The 23385-nt window shown below is 41.0% G+C and overlaps 1 protein-coding gene across 8 annotated transcripts in view; it reads left to right on the top strand.

Annotated features, from left to right (window-relative positions):
* Positions 1–23385, top strand: part of AOAH (acyloxyacyl hydrolase) — a 191330-nt gene that overhangs the window by 33345 nt on the left and 134600 nt on the right. For all 8 annotated transcript variants that reach the window (XR_004433104.1, XM_033193614.1, XM_033193613.1 and 5 more), the window contains exons 3-4: positions 777–843; positions 15679–15778. Coding sequence is in view for 7 of the 8 variants with exons in the window: in XM_033193614.1 (XP_033049505.1) it covers positions 777–843; positions 15679–15778 (167 nt within the window). In the remaining variant the exon portion in view is untranslated. The remainder of the gene's footprint in view (positions 1–776; positions 844–15678; positions 15779–23385) is intronic.

Genomic DNA, 23385 nt, shown 5'->3' with positions numbered 1-23385 from the left:
TGACAAGATAGATTCTCCTCAGTCAGCGTTTTCTAGCTCTTTCTAGGACAGCTGATCCATCCCTAACTCTGCTAAGATCCTCAGTTGAATTACCAGGGCTCCACAATAGACTCACAAACTGGAGAAACAGGACCAAAGAGCTAACAGGTTTCATTGTGTGGAAGGATGAACTTACAAAACATTCATGTGCTCTCATTGGAGGTGGGGGGAGATTATGTTGTTAGTAGGTGTATGTGTGTGGAGTGTATCTGTGTCCTATGATGAAGGTGGCAGTGCAGGATCACCTGTAACTGTCATCGCCTTTTATCTCTGGGATAATAACAGCAAAAACTAAGGACCCCAAGTGAAGTATTTTCCTTTGAATAAACACCAGAAAAGACCGTTTCTAACAGAGCTGTGTTTCAGATTATTGACTTTAATGTAAGTCTCATTTCTTTCAACTTCAACAAATGAGGTCATAGCCGATATTCCCTGTAGGAAAAAAATAAATAAAAAGAAAGAAAGAAAAGGAAAACCCAACATGTAACTGTGTTTTTAGAATAAATTGCTTATCTTTAACCTGGATGGTTAAGTGGCATTCACATAAACCTGAGATAGAAGTGATATTTAATACATACAGCGGCTGTAACATTTCCTTCAAATCCTTAAAATGTAATATTCAAATTAATCATAAGCTAATTACTCAGCTTCAGTGTTCCTAGTAAAGATAATCATTATTAAGGTGTGTTAAATTTGTTGCAATAAAAATATATTCAATTTCCCTCTTTATTTTTTAGAAAAACTGTTCTTGAAAACCACCTGCTATTTAGTCATTGACAAGTTTGGATCAGACATCATAAAACTGTGAGTATGCCATGGCACATAACTCTGATTCCATTGCTGGGACATGGGAAGAACAAGAAAACTGGGAGGCGGGAGGCTCTGTGTTCAGCTTGATGTGCTTACTGGACAGGGCTCGAGCTGTTATTCCAGCTCTTAGTAACAGTGGAAAACTGGAACCTGATTTGGATCCTTCGTCACTCTACGCAAAGGCTCCCCTTGAATTACAGTGTGGCAACCTGTACTCAGGTGATTGAACCTTTCTCCTGAGCTCTCTCTGCCTCCCTGGATTCCCAGACCACATCTTCTCTTCCCACTTCGCTGGTTTCCTGGCTTCTCTCCACCTCCCTATTCCCAGCCCTTGCTCCTCACATTATCACCGTCTGCTTTTTCTTTTACTGTTTTTCTTTTTTCCCTTTTTTTTTTTCTGAGACAGAGTCTTGCTCTGTAGCCCAGGCTGGAGTGCAGTGGTGTGATCTCCGATGACTGCAACCTCCGCCTCCCGGGTTCAAGCAATTCTCCTGCCTCAGCCTCCTAAGAGGCTGGGATTACAGGCCTGCGCCACTACACCCGGATAATTTTTGTATTCTTAGTAGAGATGGGGTTTCACCATGTTGGCTAGGCTGGTCTCAAACTCTTGACCTCATGATCCGCCCACCTTGACCTCTCAAAGTGCTAAGATTACAGGCATGAGCCACCATGCCCGGCTACTGTTTTTCTTTTTTTGAGCTCAGGGTGCTGAATTAATAAGCCCTGTTTCTCAGTTCATGGCACTCTCTCATCAATGACCCATACATAGCAATCTTACACTTACTATATTCTTATTTAGTTACTTTGAATACTGAAATAAGCTCCCGAACCTACACCCAAAACAAAGTCTAGGACCTTGACAACAACTTTCTCTGCCCCTATGGTCCCTCCCCTTTATTCTCAGGCTTTTCCCATCCAAGTGAGCATCATCCTAAATTCCATGTTCATCCTTCTCTTGCTTTCTATAAAAAAAATTATGGAGGTTTTTCTATGGTTTTATTATGTATAAAATATACAAATATAAATCATTCATTATCATATAATACATGTTATTATAAACATTTTATAATTTATTATATATAAATTATATGTTTAATTGCTTACTGGTTTTAACTCTTGTGAACAGTGCTCCTAGGAACATTCTATTTTATTTATTTATTTTTTTTTTGAGACAGAGTCTCGCTCTATTGCCCAGGCTGGAGTGCAGTGGCACGATCTCGGCTCACTGCAAGCTCTGCCTCCTGGGTTCACGCCATTCTCCTGCCTCAGCCTCCTGAGTAGCTGGGACTACAGGCGCCCGCCATCACACCTGGCTAATTTTTTGTATTTTTAGTAGAGACGGAGTTTCACCGTGTTAGCCAGGATGGTCTCGATCTCCTGACCTCGTGATCCGCCCGCCTCGGTCTCCTAAAGTGCTGGGATTACAGGCGTGAGCCACCGCGCCCGGCCTATTTTTTTTTTTTTTAACTTTAAGTTCTGGGATATATGTGATGAACATGCAAGTTTGTTACATAGGTATACATGTGCCCTGGTGGTTTGCTGCACCTGTCAATTCGTCATCTGGGTTTTAAGCCCTGCATTCATTAGGTATTTGTCCTAATGCTCTCCCTCCCCTTTCCGCCACCCTCTGAAAGGCCCTGGTGTGTGATGTTCCCCTCCCTGTGTCCATGTGTTCGCACTGTTCAACTCCCACTTATGAATGAGAACATGTGGTGTTTGGTTTTCTGTACCTGTGTTAGTTTGCCGAGAATGATGGTTTCCAGCTTCATCCATGTCCCTGCAAAGGACATGCACTCATCCTTTTTATGGCTGCATAGTATTCCATGGTACATATGTGCCACATTTTCTTTATGCAGTCTATCATTGATGGGCATTTGGGTTGGTTCCTAGGAACATTCTTACCTGATTCCTCTTCAAGGGGCCATTAGCCTTACAGCAGAAATGTTCAAAGGACAGCATCCCCCTCTACAACAGCGTAGCCTAGAGTCACAAAATTTTAAAGACAGAAGGAACTTAAAATCATACAGGCAGGGAGGTCATCAGTAATCTGTCGTACTGTGCACCTGCCTCTCTTAATAGTGATCTCGCTCTGTTATGGCGAACAATTTTTCATAACCCCTGGGCTGTGTTTGGAAGGCAGGGACTTTTTATTCGTAGCTAGTGCCACTATTATTGCCACTGCCTCCTAACTGGACTCCAGCCCTACAAACTTGCCCATTGCCCTGCAGTTTCATAATCTACATTATAGCTAGGCTAGTATGTTTTAACGCAAACCTAACTATGGTACTCCCTGAACATAAAATTCTTCAAAGTCTTCCCATCCTCTGCAGGACTTCTATCCCCATACACAAGGCTCATTAGGAACTGGTTTCTGAGGGCATTTCCAGACTCACCCCTTGCCACTCCATAGCACACTACACTCCAAACCACTGGTAGTCTCCCCACACACTAGGAGGTTTCCGCCTCAGGATCTTTGTATGAGATGTTCACTCAGCTTGGCACATCCAAAACTCTACCCCCTACCTCTACCCCAAACAAATCTTATGAACCCACTCCCACACACACAGGCAAACAGGCACACACACATACACAAACACACACACAAACACGTACACACCCACAGACATGCACACATACACACATACATATACGCACATGCACACTCATACAGATATGTACATTCATGAGCATGCACACATTTTCCTAATACCCTGTGCAAACCCTTAACATGGCATTTACCACAGCTGTTTGTAATTGAGTTATCCATTTACTTTTCTAAGTTGCTAACTAGATGGAAAACCTTTTGAGGGCTAGGACTACATTTTATTCATCTTTTCATCTATCTGCAGGTATTTAGCAAAATACTGACTATATGTTTACAAAAGTACAAAAGAAAGTAAGAAAAAGAGGTAGGAAGTGTTGGGGGGAAAAGGAGAGAGCTTCGTATCTCCAGGCGCAGGTGCAATACTTAAGCATAGAAAGTCTTCAATAAGTGTTTGTTGAAATAATATTTTTTTTAAAAAAAAAGTATGATTACAGATGAGCCGTGACTAGACTGCTGTGAAGAAAGTTTTTTAAAAGCATGGAGACAGAAAAAAAAAAAAAAGAAAGAAAAGAAACCCTTTTTGTCTATTCGATGAATCTGTTTATACACCTAGTAGGCGCCTAGATCAGGGAACCAGATTAGCCAACTGAAAAGTCCCAGAACTCAAAAGGGGCAGTACATGCAAATGACCAAAAGGGGGTGCCAGAGAACAGCTCCCGAGAGCAGTGTGCTGTGAGTTACCGAGAAGTGGCCTGGGGCAGTTCAGACACAACCAGCTCTTCTTTACCTGGCTATAGAGTGGTGAGTGTGAGAACCAGTGAAGCACAAGAATCAGAGAAAGGACACAGTACTCATCACTGCAGATGCAAACTGTACAGCATGTGAACTGTACAAGAGACAAGCGGGCATAGGTATGGAGAAAGAATGGGACTAGCGGGCCGGACGCTGTGGCTCACGCCTGTAATCTCAGCACTTTGGGAGGCTAAGGAGAGCGGATCACGAGGTCAGGAGATCGAGACTATCCTGGCCAAAATGGTGAAACGCTGTCTCTACTAAAATACAAAATAAATAGCCGGGTGTGGTGGCGCGCGCCTGTAGTGCCAGCTACTTGGGAGCTTGAGGCAAGGGAATCGCTTGAACCCTGAAGACGCAGGTTGCAGTGAGCTGAGATGACTCCATTGCACTCCAGCCTAAATCACATTTTTCTTTCTAATAAAGAGACCAATTCTCGCTAGCATGAGGTGGGCCACTTTGGAAGAACCACAGATGTAATAAATGAATAAACGACAGATGTCTGATCCCCACTTCGTGGTTCTGTCCACCATGTGTTTTGTTTGTCCATAATCTCCCACTATGTGTATTAGTCGTGAGCTGATAGGAATTTTTCTTCATTGGGCATGTTCTTCATACAGCTTGTTTTAAGCCATCAGACACAGCTCGAGATTGACGTAGACCCTGAAAATGACAACCTCATGATTTAGCTTTACTTGAATATCAGTCTTCCAATATTAAATGTAGTTTCTAACCCAAAGGGCATCCTTCCTCATTATTTCACACCACTCAGTTCTCAATAATTCATGGACTAATTATGCAGCAATTACATTTCCTTCCCACAGGCAGAGCCACAAGACGATAAAAAAAAAAAAAAAAAAAAAAAGGATACTTGAGAACTCAGGGTTTTCCCCAAGAATCTGAGTCATGCAGGGAAGAGCTGCTTTAGCTGGCAGCTCAATCCCAGCCAGTAACCACAGCTAGGTCCCCCTCTGTGTGGTCCAGACCGCCACTGCTCTCTCCATTCCTGTAGCAAGCTTGACTCTGGTCTCTGTCTGGCAGTATTGCTTCCCGGTATCTATTTATGCTTCTCTCTAAATCACAAGTTCTTATGTCCTAAGCCCAGCAGCTCTCTGAGATCAGGACAGGCATAAACTACTAACAGTTTTAAGAAAAAAATGCAAAACAGAATTGGTAACAATTATGGTATACCTTAAATGTAATTCATGGCTTTAGGAGAGGCATTAAAAATACAGGGCAGAGCCACTGCACTCTGTGACTCACGCCTGTAATCCCAGCACTTTGGGAAGCCGAGGCGGGTGGATCACTTGAGGTCAGGAGTTAGAGACCAGCCTAATCAACACGGTGAAACTCCGTCTTTACTAAAACTGTAAAAATTAGCCAGGCATGGTGGCGGGTGCCTGTAATCTCAGCTACTCGGGAGGCTGAGGGAGAAGATTCGCTTGAACCCAGGAGGTGGAGGCTGCAATGAGCCGAAATCACGCTGCTGCACTCCAGCCTGGGCAACAGAGAGAGACTCCATTTAAAAAAGGGGGGGGGGGGGCAATTTAATTCTGTTATTCACAAGATAATTACAAGATTTATAGAAATAATTAAATTCATAGTACACTATAAAGGATGTGACCTAGAAACAAGATAAAAGTATTAAGTTATATGAAGAAGATCTTTCAGTTCTTTTGGGGGATCTCTGTGACTACAATTTATATATAAAACCTCCTTTGAAAGTAATGTCACAGGTCTAAATATGAACACTTTCAAGTGAAAAAGGCTCTATTCCCCTAACCCCGCCACAGGCCCTGTCATCCTTGCTCCTCTTTAGATTTATGATGATAATGATGGTCAGCATCATTGACTGTAATTCTACCATGATTGTAATTCAAGCAGTCAATTAGCTGGCTATGCCAAAGTGTTGAAGCCCTCCCCTTCCTGTATGCTGCACTCCTATATACTTCTGTAGCTGTAAAGGTAGTAAAAGGAAGTACAGGAAAATGTGATAGGCTCAACATTATGAAGTTTGAAAGTCACCATTCTTCTAACAACAGGTTAAAAAGCTGAACAAACTGAAAAACCAACAGTACTTCATAGATCTTCAAGAGAAGTAAGATCAGGGCTGGGGGTGGTGGCTCATGCCTGTAATCCCAACACTTTGGGGGCCAAGACGGGTGGATCACTTGAGGCCAGGAGTTTAAGACCAATTTGGCCAACATAGTGAAACCCCGTCTCTACTAAAAATACAAAAATTAGCTGGAGGTGGTGGTGCACCTCTCTAATCCCATCTACTCTAGAACCTGAGGCATGAGAATCGCTTGAACCCAGGAGGTGAAGGTTGCAGTGAGCTGAGATAACACCGTTGCACTACAGCCTGGGAGACAGAGGGAGACTCTGTCTCCAAAAAAACAAAGGAACAACAAAATAAGTAAGATTATTGGGCAAGCTGCTGCCTCCAAAACTGAGGAGAAACAGGTGGATACAGAGAATCACAACTTTCCAGAGCAGAAATTGCCACAGGAGCCAGTATTAAAGAAAGATAATCTGTACTGTAATAGACAAATTGCTGGAGCTAGATGTAGACAAGTTTGTGTTAAAAATTCCAGGGGAACCAAGTCATAGGGGTGTGCCCACTCACTCTTTTGTGAGTTCTGCCTCTAGGAGTTCAACTAATTTCTCACAGTAGTTATTAGAAACACACACACACACATACACACACACACACACACACAAACTCTCATGTTTCTGATGGTAGGAGTGAGGGAGCAGGGGAGAAATGAAAAAGAGTAGAAAACAAAAATAAAAACAAAGAACAAGGGCAACAAATAAAAAACAGTAACAGATATGGTAGGTATTAACTGTATCAATAATCATTTTGACTGTCAATGGTTTAAATGCACCAACTAAGAAACAGAAATTGTCAGAGTGGATCAAAAAATTAGACTCAATTATTTGCTGTCTAACAAGAAACTCACTTTAAATATAAAGATAAATATAGAGTAAAAGGAGATAGAGAAAGCTATACCATGCTAACATTAATCAAAAGAAAGAGTAGCCATATTAATTTGAAACAGAACGTACTTCAAAGCAAGGAAAGTTATCAGGGATAAAGGGATAAAAGTTACATAATGATCAAGGGGTCAGTTCTCCAATAAGACAAAAATTCTTAATATATATGCACCTAAAAACAAAGCATCAAAATATGTAAGGCAAAAACTGATGGAACTGCAAGGATAAATAGATGAATCCACTATTGTAGTTGGAGACTTCAGCATCCCTCTATCAGAAATGGACAGCTCCAGCCAACAGAAAATCAGTAAACACATATAGTAATCTTCCCTTATCTGTGAGAAATATGTTCCAAGACCACCAGTGGATGCCTGAAACCATGGATAAAAGTACTAAATCCTATATATACTATGCTTTTTCCTATACAGCCATGTCTATGACAAAGTTTAATTTATAAATTAGGCACAGTACCCTTGTGCCTTGGGGCTGTTATCAAGTAAAATAAGAGTTACTTGAACATAAGCACTGTGAGACAGTGACAATCAATCTGATAACTGAAAAGGCTACTGAGTGACTAACAAGTAGGTAGTGTACACAGCATGGGTATGCTGAACAAAGGGACAATTCACATACCCGGTGAGAGGAAGTGGGATGGTGCAAGATTTCATCATCCTATTGAAAACAGCATGCAATTTAAAATGTATGCATTATTTCTTTCTGGAGTTTTTCGTTTAATACTTTTGGACTACAGTTGACCACAAATAACTGAAACCATGGAGATCAAAACTTCAGATAAGGGGGGACTACTGTAGTTGAACTCAACAACACTATCAATCAACCAGATGTAATTGACATCTAAGGACTGTTTTATCCAACAACAGCAGAATACACATTCTTCTCAAGTTCACATGAAACATTCACCAAGACACGTTACATTCTGAAACATAAAACACATTTTATTTTAAAAGAATAGAAATTATACAATGTCTGTTGTCAGACAACGTTGGTATTAAACTAGAAATCAATAAAAGAAAGATAACTAGAAATCACAAAATACATGGAGATTAAACACTTCTAAATAACATATGAACCTAAGAAGAAATCTCAAAAGAAATTTTAAGGTATTTTGAACCAAATAAAATTGAAAATAAAACTTATCAAAATTTGTGTGATGAAGTGAAAGCAGTGCTTAGAGAGAAATTTGTAGCATTGAATGACTATATTAGAAAAAAAGAAAAACCTAAAATGAGTCATCTAAGCTTCTACCTTAAGAAACTAGAAAAAGAAGAGCAAAGTAAATCCAAAATAAACAGAAGATAAATAAGAAAAATTTGAGCAGAAAACAAGGACATTGAACACAGGAAATCAATAGAGAAAATTAAACCAAAGGCTAGGTTTTTTGAAAATATCAATAAAATTGATAAGCCTCTAGCCAGACCAACTAAGGAAAAGAGAGATAACACAAACTACTGATATCAGAAATGAAAGAGAGGACATCACTACAAATTCCAAAGACATTAAAAAGATAATCAAGAAGTATTATGAATAATTCTATGCCCACAAATTTGATAATCTAGGGGAAATGGGCCAATTACTTGAAAGACACAAACTACCAAAACACACAAGAGGAAATAGACAATCTGAATAGGCCTATATCTATTAAAGAAATTGGATCAATATTTAATAATCTTCCACAACAAAAACACGAAGCCCTAATAGATTCACTGGTAGACTCTACCAAATATTTGAGGAAGAAAGTATACCAAGTCTCTATAATCTATTTCAGAAGATAGAAGCTAAGAGAACACTTCCTAACTCATTCTATGAGGTCAGCATCATCCTAATACCAAAACCGGACAAAGACATTACAAGAAAAAAAAAACTACAGACCAATATCTCTCGTGAATATTGATTTAAAAATCCTCAGCTAAATATTAGGAAATTAAATAAAAAATGTATTAAAAGAATTATACACTACTACTAGTGAGATTTATCTCAAATATACAAGACTGGTTCAACCTTAAAAAATCAAATATTGTAGTCCATCATATCAACAGGCTCAAAAAGAAAAATCTCATGATTATATTAATAGACACAGAAAAAACATTTAACAAAATTCAATACTCATTTGTGATTTTGAAATAACTCTCAGTAAACTAGAAATAACTAGAGAGAAACTTTCTCAATTGGATACAGAATATCTACAAAAAGACTACAATGAATATCATACTTCCTGCTGAGAACTAGAAGCTTTCCCACTAAGATGAGGAACAAGGCAAGGATGCTCCTCTCACCATTCTTTTCAACATTGTACTGAAAGTCCTAGCTAATGCGATAAGAGGCAGAGGAAATAAAAAGTCTACTGATCGAGAAGAAATAAATAAAACTAACTTTGTTCTCAGGTGACTTGACTGTCTATGTGGAAAATCCAAAAGAATTGGCAAAAAAAAAAAAATTCTAGAACTAATAAACAATTATAGCAAGGTTGCAGGACACAAAGTTAATATACAAAGTGAATCACTTTCCTATATATCAACAATGAACAAGTGGAATTTGAAATTAAACACATGATACCATTTACATTATCACCTCTAGAAATAAAATCCTTATGTGTAAATCTAACAAAATATGTGCAAGATCTTTATGAGGAAAACTACAACACTTTATTGAAATAAATTAAATAACTAGATAAATGAAAAGATATTCCATGCTCATGAATAGAGGGAATCAGTATTGTCAAGATGTCAGTTCTTCCCAATTTGATCTGTAGTGATATTGTTTGGATGTTTGTCCCCTCCATATCTCATGTTGAAATGTGACTTCTCATGTTGGAGGTAGGGCCTAGTAGGAGGTATTAGATCATGGGGGCAGATTCCCCATGAAGGGTTTAGTGTCATCCCCTTGGTAATGAGTGAGTTCACACTCTGAGTTCACGTGAGATTTGGTTGTCTAAGAGAGTGTGGTACTTTCCCCCACACTCTCTCACTCCTGATCTCGTCATCCTTCATGTGCTACTTCCCACTCGCCCTTTTCCTTCCACCATGATTGAAAGCTTCCTGAGTCCTCACTCAAAGGAAATGCTGGAGCCATGCTTATACAGTCTGCAGAACAGTGAACCAAGTAAACTTCTTTTCTTTAGAAACTGCCCAGGCTCAAGTATTTGTTTATGGCAATGAAAAACAGCTTAACACATGTAGAGTGAATGCAATCTCAATCTGAATCCCAGCAAATTATTTTATAGATATTGACACATTGATTCTAAAGTTTATATGGAGAGGCAAAAGATCAAGAATGGTCAATACAATATTGAAGGAGAAGAACAAAGTTGTAGGACTGATACTACTTGAACTCAGTCTTACTACAAAGCTATAGTAATCAAGACAGTGGGGTATTGGTGAAAGAATAAACCAATAATCAATGCAACAGAATAGAGAACCCAGAAATAGACCCACATAAATATAGTAAACTGACCTTTGACAAAGGAGCAAAGGTAATATGATTTAAAAAAAAAGATAGTCATTTCAACAGATGGTGTTGGAACAAATGGACATCTACGTGCAAAAAAATGAATCCAGATACAGACCTTACATCCTTCACAAAAATGAACTCAAAATGGATCAGAGACATAAATTTAAAAAACAAAACTACAAAACTCTTAAAAGTGTAGGAGAAAATCTAGTTGACCTTGGTTTTTGTGATGACTTTTTACATAGTGCAAATAAATAGACTCAGATAAACTATTTGCAAAGTATATATTTAATAAAGATCTGTTATCCAAAATATATACATAAAAAACTCTTAAAACTCAACAATTACAAACAACCCAGTTTTAAAAAATGAACCTAAAATTAAAGACCTGAAATGACACCTCACTTAAAAAGATATACAAATAACAAATAAACTTATGAAAAGCAGCTCAACATTATACGCTGTTACAGGATTGCAAATTAAAACAATGAGATACCACTGTTCATAGAATAGGTACAATTCAAAAAAAAACTGAAAAAAAATGATAGTTTCTTATAAAACAAAATAGAGTCTCACCATACAGGCCAGGATTCATACCACTGGATATTTACCCAACTGAGTGGAAAACTTATGTCCACACAAAAACTTGCACAAGAATATTTATAGCAGCATTATTCATAATCATCAAAGACTAAAATCAGCCACAATGTCCAATCATATAAACAAATTGTGGTACAACCATACAACGAAATATCATTCAGCAGTAAAAGGAAATGAGCTCTCATGTCATACAAAGACATGGAGTAAACTTAAATGCATTTTACTAAGTGAGAAGAACCAATCTGAAAAGGCTACATACTGTATGATTCCAACTATGTGACATGCTGGAAAAGGCAAAACTATGGAGACTACAAAAATATCAGTGGTTACCAGGGGTTAGGATGGAGAGAGAGACAAATAGGCATAAGACAGAGGATTTTTAGGGCAGTGGTAATCTAATCTGTATGATATTATAATGGTGAAGACCAGTCATTATGCATTTGTCCAAACCTGTAGCGTATACAACACCAAGAGTGAACCTTAAGGTGAACTAAACACTTTGGACGAGAATAATGTGTCAGTGCAGGTTTATCAATTTTAAGAAATTACTGGTGGCAGATATTGATAATAGGGGAGCCTATGCATATGTGGGGGTGGGAGGTCAATGGGACATCTCTGTACTTTTCTGTCAATCTCACCGTAAACCTAAAACTGCTCAAAAGAAAAAGTCTTTTTAAAAGTGAAAAATGTGACTCTCTTGGCTTTATTTGCTGCTCTAGGAGAAAGAAAAGGTGGGAATGGTTCCTATGAGTTTGCAGACTGCTTGAAGATTCAGCAAATGATGCTTAGTCTAGGCCTTCTGTCCCAAGGCTTAGCAAGAGTACACACACCACACTGCCACTTCTGATGCATCTTGCACATTCTAATGGTTTTACATTTGTGTGAATTTTTGGAGTTCAGCATTTTCTCTTTTCATCCAAAGGAGTACTTGTCACTTTATGTCTTTTTGATGATGAATCTCTATCTTAGAGGACCTAGAGGGACACCACATGTCCAGTTCCCCTCTTCTACTCCCCAGTTCAGAGATGACCAGCCTCACTCTCTGAGTGGTCCACATCTCCACTCTCACATTCAAGTTTGCTTGCTTGAAGTTGTGCCCTATCAGGGAGGGAAAAGAGAATAGGTCTTGTATATCACGTGATGAGTTGGCTCTGCTAGTCCTGGATTGCCACAAATGGGATACTGGCCTTAGGTTAAAAACAAAGATTAACCAGAGCCCTATTTATCACTCTCTTGAGTCCACTAACTACCAGCAGTCATCAGTTAAATAAATGAACAATTAAGCTGAGAACAGATGTGTGAAAACAGCCATCCTCTCGCGATTGACTGACCCCTAGTAGACATTAGATTGGTAATGGACTTTATCTGCAACAAGCAGCCTGCTTCACTGCTTAAAAGGGATGGTGTCTTTGATACTTTTAGTTGCAGTCTTACCCCCTGACTTCCCTTGAAGGGACCCTGGGGCTAAGCAGGTGACTTTCATGATGAACTCTGCATTTCCCTCTTAACTCAGGTGTTCACAAAAGATGGACAAACCATTTTGCCAGCCACACTGTTTGCCGCATTCAGCTGGAATGGAATTTGAGTGGCCATGGTTCCAGCCTGTTTTCACATGTTGGTTATCCTCAAAATATTTGGAGATTTCCAAGGTGGCCCCCCTTTCTGTGACGGGCTTGGATAAGGTACATTTTCATTAACACAGGGTAGTTCTTTCTACCGGAAGGTGCATGATAGAAATAAACACTCAACGCACCTCCCAGTGTTTGGAGGTGTAGTGGTCCCAAGAAAAGATTTTTAGAGATTTTTAAGGATATTTTGATGTTTAGCAACCATTATAACTGCTGCTTACTCACAAAGTGAAAATCAAGAGTGTTTTTCTGTTCTGTTTTCTTTCTTTTTTATCATTCTAAATTCCATTTGTTATTCTGCATGCCCAGGTGTAAAATTCCTTTGGCAGAGCAGACAACCTAATTGAGTCTGTGAAATGGGCATCAGGGAAAGAAAGCAGAGAGGAGAGTGCAGGGAGCAAGCAGATTCAGTGACTCATGTTCAGGCCAGGGATTAAAAGGGGCCATGCACTCCAGTGCTAACCCAGGGGTGCATAAGGGCTGGCCCATGTGTGAGCTGCTGCCGCTTTCAATCACAAGATGAAAGGGAAAAAGGAGGAGGAGGCTGGGGGAGAAGAGAGGTGTTAGTCATTGCAGTGATTGTAGAAGTAGTTGTTATAATAGTTGGGTGGGGAGAGGTTGGAGTGGATTTATTATAAGAGCCTAGAGCACACAGATCATGGGACTAAAGGGCAGAAAAGTACCTAGGCCTCTGAAAGAGACTGAAAATAGAACCAGTAAACCAAAGGAACCCAAGGAGTGCGCTCTCCTTCGGCTTCCTCGCTGCACACCCTCTGGGTTCTGCCCTCAGAACCCATCCTGCAGACTGGCTTTCCAGATACTCAGTTCACATGGCGGGAAATTACGACAGCACCATCCCAGCTCACTCTAGCTTCTCTTATTCTGAAGGTAGCCCAGGGTGAAGCCAAACATTTTTAACACTGACTCCAAATGTTTGAAAGAATCAGATTGGTCCTGCTTGAAACAGTAGTTTAATGAGATCTAATCAACTGGCTGGGAGCTATGGCATATCAACACAGTTACCAGGAGCCCACCCCCAGGGGCAAAGGGAGTGAAGTGGTCATGTGAGCTGGGAAGAAACCCAAAGAAAGAATCTTCCAGACTCCATCACTGTCCCTCCGCAGAATACAAAGATTGGTCTCTGGGTATTAACAACCTGTGTTGCTGGATTTTTTGTTTTTGTTGTCTTGGTTTGACTTGTGGTTTGAATCAATAATTTGCTCATAAAATGTAATAAGAGTTTATACTTGTTTGCATCATTCGAAAAATTATACTCATTTTTCTTGGTAAGAAGAGTTTTGGGAGTGGGAAAGAAAAAATGGACATGGAAGGTTTGTTTTAGCTCCATCGAATCTAGATGCAAACTAAATGTTTTAAGAGAATTATCCTTATACCATGCCCAGGGAGAGACACAAATCAGTTACATTGTACTTTCTTCCATAAGAATGAGAAACATGCTGGGCCTGGTGCAGTGGCTCATGCCTATAATCCCAGTACTTTGGGAGGCCGAGGTGGGTGTATCACCTGAGGTCAAGAGTTCAAGACCAGCCTGACCAAAACAGTGAAACCCTGTCTCTACTAAAAAATATAAAAAATAGCCAGGCATGGTGGTGGGTGCCTATAATCCCAGCTGCTGGGGAGGCTGAGGCAGAAGAATCACTTGAACCCAGGGGAGAGAGGTTGCAGTGAGCCGAGATCACACCACTGCCCTCCAGCCTGGGGGACAGAGTGAGACTCTGTCTCAAAAAACAGAAACAAACAAACAAACAAAAAACTCTGTTCCTGAATAACTGGGGAGTCTGATTTGAGTAATAATAATGTCAAGGGTGTCCATGTGAAGAGACCACCAAACAGGCTTTGTGTGAGCAATAAAGCGGTTTATTCACTTGGGTACAAATGGGCTGAGTCCGAAAAGAGAGTCAGCGAAGGAGATGGGGAAGGGGTTGCTTTATAGGAGTTGTGTAAGCAATGGAAAATTACAGTAAAAGGTGGTTATCTATTGTTAGCAGAGGATGGGGTTGCAAGGTGCACGGTGGAGAGATCATAAGACTTATTGTCCAGAAGAAGAATGTCACAAAGTCGATTGATCAGTAAGATAGGACAGGGACAAGTCACAATAATAAAATGTTGTAATTTTAATCAGTTAAGGCAGGAACTGGCTGTTTTACTTCTTTGTGGTTTTTCTTTGGCTGCTCCAGACTTCTTGGCTCCTGCAGGCCATCTGGACATATATGTGTAGGTCACAGGGGTTGTAATGGCTGAGCTTTGGCTCAGAGGTCTGACAAAACTCCGATCTCCCGCAAAAAAAAAAGAAAGAAAGAAATATGTTTATCAGGGAACAGAATAGATTATTTGGATTGTGCCTAAGAAAATAAGGTTAGGTGTTTAAGGCTATATCGTAAATGATTTTTCACTATAAGGTCACCATATCTTTCAAAGGCCCAAACTTCAAAATATTGTTTCCATCAAATTACATCCCCGTCCACTTTTTCTTTCCCAATTTTATGTGTGGCTTTGCCTGAAAAGAATCCCAGCGCTCATGTGAGAGGCTGACTGGCAGCTCAGTGCTGTGCGTGCCCCATCCTCACTCTTAGGACCTCATTCTAAATGCAGGAGAGAGCAACGTGGCAGGAAATCATTACCATCCAGCAGCTCCCTGGGACTGGACTCAAAGGCCACTCTGCAAGGAGTTGAGGGTATTAGAATCCATTCTGGGGATTTACTTTTCTTTGCAGTAGCTTCTATTTCTTAATGCCTGAGAGATCTGAATAGCCTTTGTTTTGCCCCATTTCCCTCCAGGCTTAGCGCAGATATGAATGCGGATGTGGTATGTCACACTCTGGAGTTTTGTAAACAGAACACTGGCCAACCATTGTGTCATCTCTACCCTCTTCCCAAGGTGAGTGTGTACTCACTCTGAACATCTGTTTCCAGTGGCATACCAGGTCTTTGGAAATGTTAGAAAGGGAGGCTTAGCTTTTACTCGCTCAGTGTTTTGGGGACAGGGAGGGAGAGACAAGATGACATTTTCAATTACCCCGCAAGAAATAATATTTCTGCATTTCAGCCTAGATCCCTACTCCCATGCTACAAAGAATGTCTTTGCTGTTCAACCATTGTGGACTGTAATTTTGAACTGGGCTGCCAGTAGGTAGGAAATCTGAAAAAAGAGACGCAGAGGTTTAAATCCCTATCACTTAAAAATCAAGCAAGTCACTCTCATAGAGAGACCAACTCATGCCAGTTTGCCCAGGACTTTCCTACCATGAGCACTGAAAGCCCCACAACCTGAGAAATCCTGGGCAGTTGGTCATCCTACTTTGAGCTTTATTGCTCTTACTCATAAAATGGGTTATGATAAACTACCTCCCACACTGGTTTATTTTGGGAAGTAGGTGAGCTGATTTGTAAAAAATGCTTAGCACAGTAACTGATACAGTTTTTAAAGTGTTAATAAAAATGATTGCTAAGTAATCATTATTGATAACATTATTATTCGGTGATAGCTGTTCAGAGGACCCTGTGTGCATTATATCTTTTTGTGTAGCTTTTAGCTGGATTGCGGAGAGGAGGCTGCAAATGTTGACACAATCCCCTCCCCACACTCTGGATGAGAGGATAATACTGAATCCAGTTAGGCCACAGAATATGAATTTTCAGGAGCTCCCTGTGAAGAAAACTTCTATGCCTTCCTTCTTGAATTGTAGTTTTTCTGGATATAACACAACAGGTTTCTATTTTAATTGTAATTTCCTTTTTATTCATGTTAAAATGAAGTCCATTTTAGTGCTTTGTAGCCTAACCAGTGACCATGATTTTGCTGATGGACGGTATTAAATGTCATAAGCCTGTCTCATTGAGCAGGAAGAAAGAAATGCAAATACCCAACGAACGTGTATATTTCATGCTTCCTCTGTTACCGACTAAGTGCCAATTACATTTCCCCTAATTCCACCTGAGGAGTTGCGGGCTCCACTGATACCTAGAAGAGTTAGTTAATTAATTTAAAAAAAAAAAAAAACTTTTCATGTGTTCAAATAGCATGTGAATATTATATCATAATATAATAATATTTGCTGTTTGATATTGCAAGGAAGAAATGGGTCTCTGTGTAGAAATGCAAGTGATACAGTTTTTGTGATTTCCTTATAATGTCATGTATACATTCCACCCACAGCTACACATAGTCGCAAAAAGTTCAACGTTAAACTGTCCCATTTAAAATGGCATTCTTTATTTTTATACTCTCTAGAGTTTACATCTGAAATTTCACGTCCTTGTCTTCCCACCCTGACCCCCTTCTCAATTCCTAACTCTGTAACATTTCGACTACCTCTTTGGCTACAAGGGAATTGGAGGATTTCATGTGGGAACCACCACCTTCCACCGCAGCTGGCATTCAGTGCTGCTGGGCAGCTTGCAACTGCCCCCTGGACAGCCCCCTTCACTTTCCTCTGACAGCTGTTCTAGGCCTTCACCCTCTGCCTTGGGTCCCTCTCTCCAGCCTACATCTCTGCAGATGACCCAGAAAAGAGGGATAATGGGCATATAAGTGGACAGCTTCCCTCTTCTCTGCCTCTGAGCTTCCCCTGAATGGCAGTAACTGACATTGACTGGGCACTCACTGTGGGCCCAGTGCTGGTGTAGGGGCTCACACTTGATCTTGTTTTGCTCCCAAGCAAGCCTAGGATGGAGGCGTCATTATGACTCCTTTTTACAGCGGAGGAAACTGAGGGTTAGAAAAGTTATGTGACTTCCTGTAAGTCACTTCCTGAGGAAAGAACAGAACGGGGTTCACACCCCCATTGTTCTACTCAGAGATTGGTTGAGCCCTAACCCTGGTGTCCAAATTTCAGAAACTCCCCTGGGGTGTCTTCTTACAACAGTCAGCTGAAATCCACCAGAAACAACAAATGTCGAAATGTGTGCTTCCTTCTGATTTTTCAAATAAATTATATTGTATTGATAATTTCTTTGAGAGTCATGATAGTGTATATACAATTTTATACCCTACTTTGTTCCCTTAACATTACATTTGGAGCATCCTTTTTTCGATGGTATATAGCAAACCTTTTTATCATTTTACAAGTCACTCCTACATAGCATGTATGAATGCTTAGGTGGAATTACCTACCTGTTAGGGACAAACCGCCCCCAAAAAAGCTTCTTGGTGTTGCCAACACAACCCGTCCCCTGCCCCCTGCAAACCTCTTTGTGCCACCCCTCCCCTTCCCCCAAGCCTCTTTACATTTCTCAGCCCTTATCTAGGCACCCTGGTAAAGCCAGCAGACTTTACCTATCAGACCTTGCTGCAATAAAGCAAACCCCAATTGCAAACCATCCAGACCGCACAGGGGAAGGTTGCACAAAAAAAAAGTAGTGAAAAACATAAACAAACTTTACCTACACCCTCTGGTACCATAAACGTCACAAGGTGACATGTGGCAGAGTTAACCAACAAACAACCCCAGGGTCTCTCTCCCCCATATAAGCCCCTCATTTTGTAAGCTCAAAACTGCCTCCTCTGTCTGCAGTAGAGCAGCCAGCAAGTTAAATAAAGGCTTGCCTAAGCTTGGGTCTCTCTCTCTCATCCTTTCTCTCAGCTGACCTTACATTCCCTACTGAAGGCGGGTGAAGATACAGATGCAGACGTAGATAATGTTCAGCCCCCCACAAGGAATTCTCTTGACTCTCCTAGTCAATAGTCCTCAGAGTAGCCACTATTCCAAAGTCAATCGCCACCGGCTAGTTCATTTTTAGGAAACTATCCTTGAATGTCGTATCAAAGGCCTCACGCGGCATGCGCTCCTTTGTGTCTGGCTTCTGCCTGTGAGCTTCATCCCGTGTTGGGTGAAAAAATCATTTCATGTAGAATTCCCTCACCTGTCTTTGAGGTAGCTTCTGCTCTAGTGTCCCAGTGAGTCCAACCAAATGTGCTCTTTCCCTCTTTCTAATACATTTTCCACAATGATGCCACAAATGCCTCGCTGTAGGATAAATACGACTTTCCCACCGCAGCCCAACCATTGCCTGGAAAGCAATTTCTCACTCTGTCCTTCCACTTGGTGGATTATCCCTCTCCATCGATCATGGCTTAGCTTATATGTCACTTCTTCAGGGAGGCGGGCGCTATTAGATAGCCCTCTTGTCATAGCTCCTGTGTATTCCTTTCTTGAACTTACTGCTTTACAAGATATGTCCCTGTGTGACCTCCTGCCTATCTCTCTCCCACTAGGCTCTGAATTCCAGGATGGCAGATTCTGTCTTGTTCACCACTGTACACCCAGTGTCTAGGGCGGTGCCTCACACATACCAAGGAAATGTGTATTGGCTCAATGAGTGGATGATGTGCTACCAGCTTCTCATTTGCATCCCTGATGGAAATTCTGACTTTCCTCATGTCAAGCCCTCACTGATTTTTCCAGGGCATACATCTGATCCTGAACAGAGCTTGGGATCTCCACGTTATCTACACAACTAAATACAAATTTTCACTTAGCTTTTCAGGGCCTTTGACTTGCCTTTCCCTCAGGTTGGTGAATCCTGTGCTGCAGCAAGTGACTGGCTCTCTCTTGAGCCATCCCCAACCCTCCCACCCTGCACCTTGGGTCTTCGTCATTCCCTCTACCCAGACCACCTTTATCAACTCCATATCATCTCTCAAGCTCATGTCAATGGTCACCTTCTCTGTAAAGTAATTCCTAACTGTTCCAACCAAATGTTAACTCTCCTTTGAACAATCATTGTAAAATAACTGTTCGACCACTTACAATGTGCTAATATTGTTCTAAATGCTTATGTGTATTCGTGTGTTTATTCTTATGGAGAAGGTATGGTTGTCCACACTTTATAGATGAGGAAGGTGTGGCAGAGAGATATCAAGGTACTAAAGTTTCATAGATCTCCTCACTAGGATGCGTGCACATGGGGGCGGGCAGGCCTATACCTTGCCTGTCTTTGTTCTCTCCACCATGCCAGGCACATACTTACTTGGTATATGGATAAACATGAAAATAGCAGAAGCTAGTATTTATTGATGGCCTGCCAGCCGCTGCACTTGACTGACATGTGTGATCTCATTTAACAGTGCTCTTAGGTCTATATTTGTTTTACAGTTAAGGAATTTTGAGAGTTGGAGAAATTAAGGAATTTCCCAGGCTATACAGCTAGTGAGGAACATGAGAGGAGCTGGAGCGCCTGGCTCTCCCTTGAGCCCTCCCCAGCCCTCCCATGGTGTCCAAAACCATGATTCTTACACCACAGCTCACAAATTGAAAACCGAATGCAGCTTATTCATGTGTACCCAGTGGCTCTTCAAAGCTCTCTTTTTGGATCAGAGTGTTACATTGCATGAGCCCTAGGTTGAGCCAGAAGCATCCTGGAGCCTCCTTAGCTTTAAGCCACTCCCATTTGGGTCTCCAAACCTTGAGATCTCCAAGCAGACTTCACAGCTTTGAACTGACCCCTTTCCTAACCACAGCAGTGCTGGAGGAACATGCTGCATTTACCAGCATCTCCAAGGCACACTCAAGACTTCAGCCACTTTGATCTACATTAAAAGAGAATCATATTCGGAATGTAAGCCTTGTGTAGAGAGAGGTTCTCCCTATTTCCCTGGGGCCTCCTGAACTGCTGGGTGGCGGGGAGACCTGCTGCCTTGGGAAAGCAACCCAGACTTTGAAACAGCTTTTCCCACAGTGAGTTGGGTTTCTACAAGAACCAAAAGCTCTCTGATGCTGAGTGTGGGGGAGGCTGTGTATGCACAGGGAATCATATTTCCCTGGAATCCAAACTACCAGGCAAGTGACATAAATGGGTTTGGCAATAAGTAAATTTGCACTCTTTATATGAGAAAGTGACACATGACAAATTCTGGTTCACCTAAGCAATAAACAAGCTGACCTCAGGAATTCACTTTTATTTTTTAAACACTAGGTGTCAAATGAAATACCTGGCATCTCTTTTAGTAGGTGGTCTCAGGTGGTCATGTTTAGAAAAAGAATTAAAGATGGACAGGAAATTGGACACTTCCTGAGACTCTGTAATCACTAAATTTCATTCTGCACAATCCACAGAACCTGATGCTCATAATGCTGTTTTTAGCCCTATGAGCTCACAACACACACTGTCAGATGTGTTATTGTCTAGTCTCCCCCAAACTCTGTTATTTCTAATAAGAGTTTTTTGGTAATAATTTCAGATTTACAAAAAGTTGTGAGGATACTGCAAGAGACTATACTGTTCACCCAAGTTTAATTCCTCACAATGTGAACATCTTACTATTACTTAGTCAAAACTAAAGAAGTCAATATTACTACTGTATATACCTTAGTAGCAACTCAAGCCCAGACTTTATTTGGATTGCACCCGTTTCTCCTCTAATGTCCTCTTCTGTTCTAGGATCTAGTCCAGGACATGTATTGCATTTCTTTTTCATGTCTCCTTAGTGACCTCTGGTCTGTGACGGAGTTTTCATCTTTCCTTGTTTTTCATGACCTTGACAGTGTTCAGGGATACAGGTTAAGCACGTCGGTAAAATGTTCCTTGAATTGGGATTTGTTCGTGTCTTCATCTTGGTTCAACAGTGTTAGGGGTTTTTGGAAAGAACACCACAGAGGTGAAGCACCCTTCTCATCACATCCTATCAGGGTTAAATGATGCCACATGGTATTGCTGGTGAGCTCAACCTTCATCACTCGGTGAAAGGGTCATTTGCCAGACTTCCCAACTGCAAAGTCACTATGTCCCCCCTTTTCCTCTACTCTGTTCTTTAGAATTGAGTCCCTAAGTCCAGCCTCCTACACTCAGTGAGGCCAGGGTGGACCAGGCCCTCGCTCCCAGAACATGGAATGTCTACATATATCTTTTGAAATTCTTCTATGTAAAAAACATCTCTCTCCTCCCTAATTTATTTAATTAGCCAATCATTTATTTATATTAGCACAGATTCATGTATATGTACTTTATACTTTGAGTTATAATTCAAATATACACTATTTTATTGCACAAATGTATCCAGTTTTCCAGTTTTGCTACCATTGGAAGCTTAGGGTGGCTCCCATGTCCTTTTGACAGGCCTCCATCCTATTTCTTTTTCTTCCATACTACTTTATGTTCTGGTACTACCAGATGATCCAGGCTCATCTTGTTGTCTTGTATTCTTCTGCCCCTGTCCTTGAGTCAGCATGTCCCTAAGGAGACCTGGTCCCGTTTGTTGGAGAATGATATTTGGAAACCAAGATCTGGGTGCTAGGTGTGCCCATTGCTACTGGGATGTCATTGCTTATTGGCCTTCTTAGGTCCTGGTCTTCTTTGTGGAGTGCTAAGTAAAGCATGTGTGTGTACAACTCAAGTATACACAAATACCTACAGTTGTTTCTGTGTCTGTATGTGTGTCTCTGTGTGTGTGTTTGTGGATATGAGCTCATACCAATATCTCTGATTTTAACCCAGTATCACAGGGTCAAACTCTATTTTATAGGTATAATTATCAAACATATTTTGCAGTTGAGGCTTAAAGCCTTTACTCAAGCCTCATAAGTAGTGAGTAGAATCTGAACTCAACCCAGGGCCCCAGACTTCAGACCTGTAGCTCTTCACATCAGCACTGCCTGTGTTTAGCATAGATTCTGGAGCACATTCAGAGTAGTCACTTCTCAGAGCCAGAGGGAAGTAAACGCAGCTTTAGTTTTAGTTTTCATAAAATATCATAAACACCTTAATTTTCAAGAATCTTGCACAATATCCCAACTTTCTCAGTAACAGTTAAACCATTGAGATGTTCGCTTGCTTAGTCACGCCTCAAGAAACATTTCTTGAACACTTACCATGTACCAATCCTACAGCCAGGTACCTAATAAGTTATCTCTTTTGACCATCCCAAGATATGATTCTGTCATTTTATAAATAAGTCTACTGATACCTAGAAAACGGAGAGACTTTCCTGAAGTCTCATACTTTCTACAGAATAATTGTTTTTCTTTTTATCAGCCAGCAAATATTTATGTAGAATGAATTACGTAGAACAGTATTCCAGCAAATGTGGCAGGCAATAGCAATGTAAATGGATATTCTAGCAGGAGAGGCAGGCTCATAGACGAACGGTGAGAAGAGACGAGTGCTCTCACACAGGGTGCAAGGAGGAATGGAAAACCCAGCAGATGAGGGCTAAGCTTGACCTGGAGGAAACAGGAGTGGAGGTGACTCCTTCAGGGTAGAGTAGAGTTTGTCCAGCACACTCTGCCTCGCCTGCATCAGTCCCTTGTGCTGGGCCCTTTATCTAGAACTCCCAGTTCCCTGCATGGCCAGCACCTTGTCCACTTGCTGGTTTAAGTACCCCCTCTCCAGAAAGGCCCTCCCTGACCAACCTCTCTGAAGAAGGTCCCCTTTCCCGCTCTCTCACAGCACTTTATTTATTTCTTTGCTACCATCTGAACACAAGGACCATGTCTTTCTTGTTCACCATCTTATTCCTGGACCGGCATAGTACCTGGCACATAGTAGGTG

The sequence above is a fragment of the Trachypithecus francoisi genome, unplaced genomic scaffold, assembly GCF_009764315.1.
Source record: "Trachypithecus francoisi isolate TF-2019V2 unplaced genomic scaffold, Tfra_2.0 Lachesis_group4, whole genome shotgun sequence".
In the NCBI taxonomy this organism is placed as follows: Eukaryota; Metazoa; Chordata; class Mammalia; order Primates; family Cercopithecidae; genus Trachypithecus; species Trachypithecus francoisi.
This window is presented reverse-complemented; position numbering and strand designations above follow the sequence as displayed.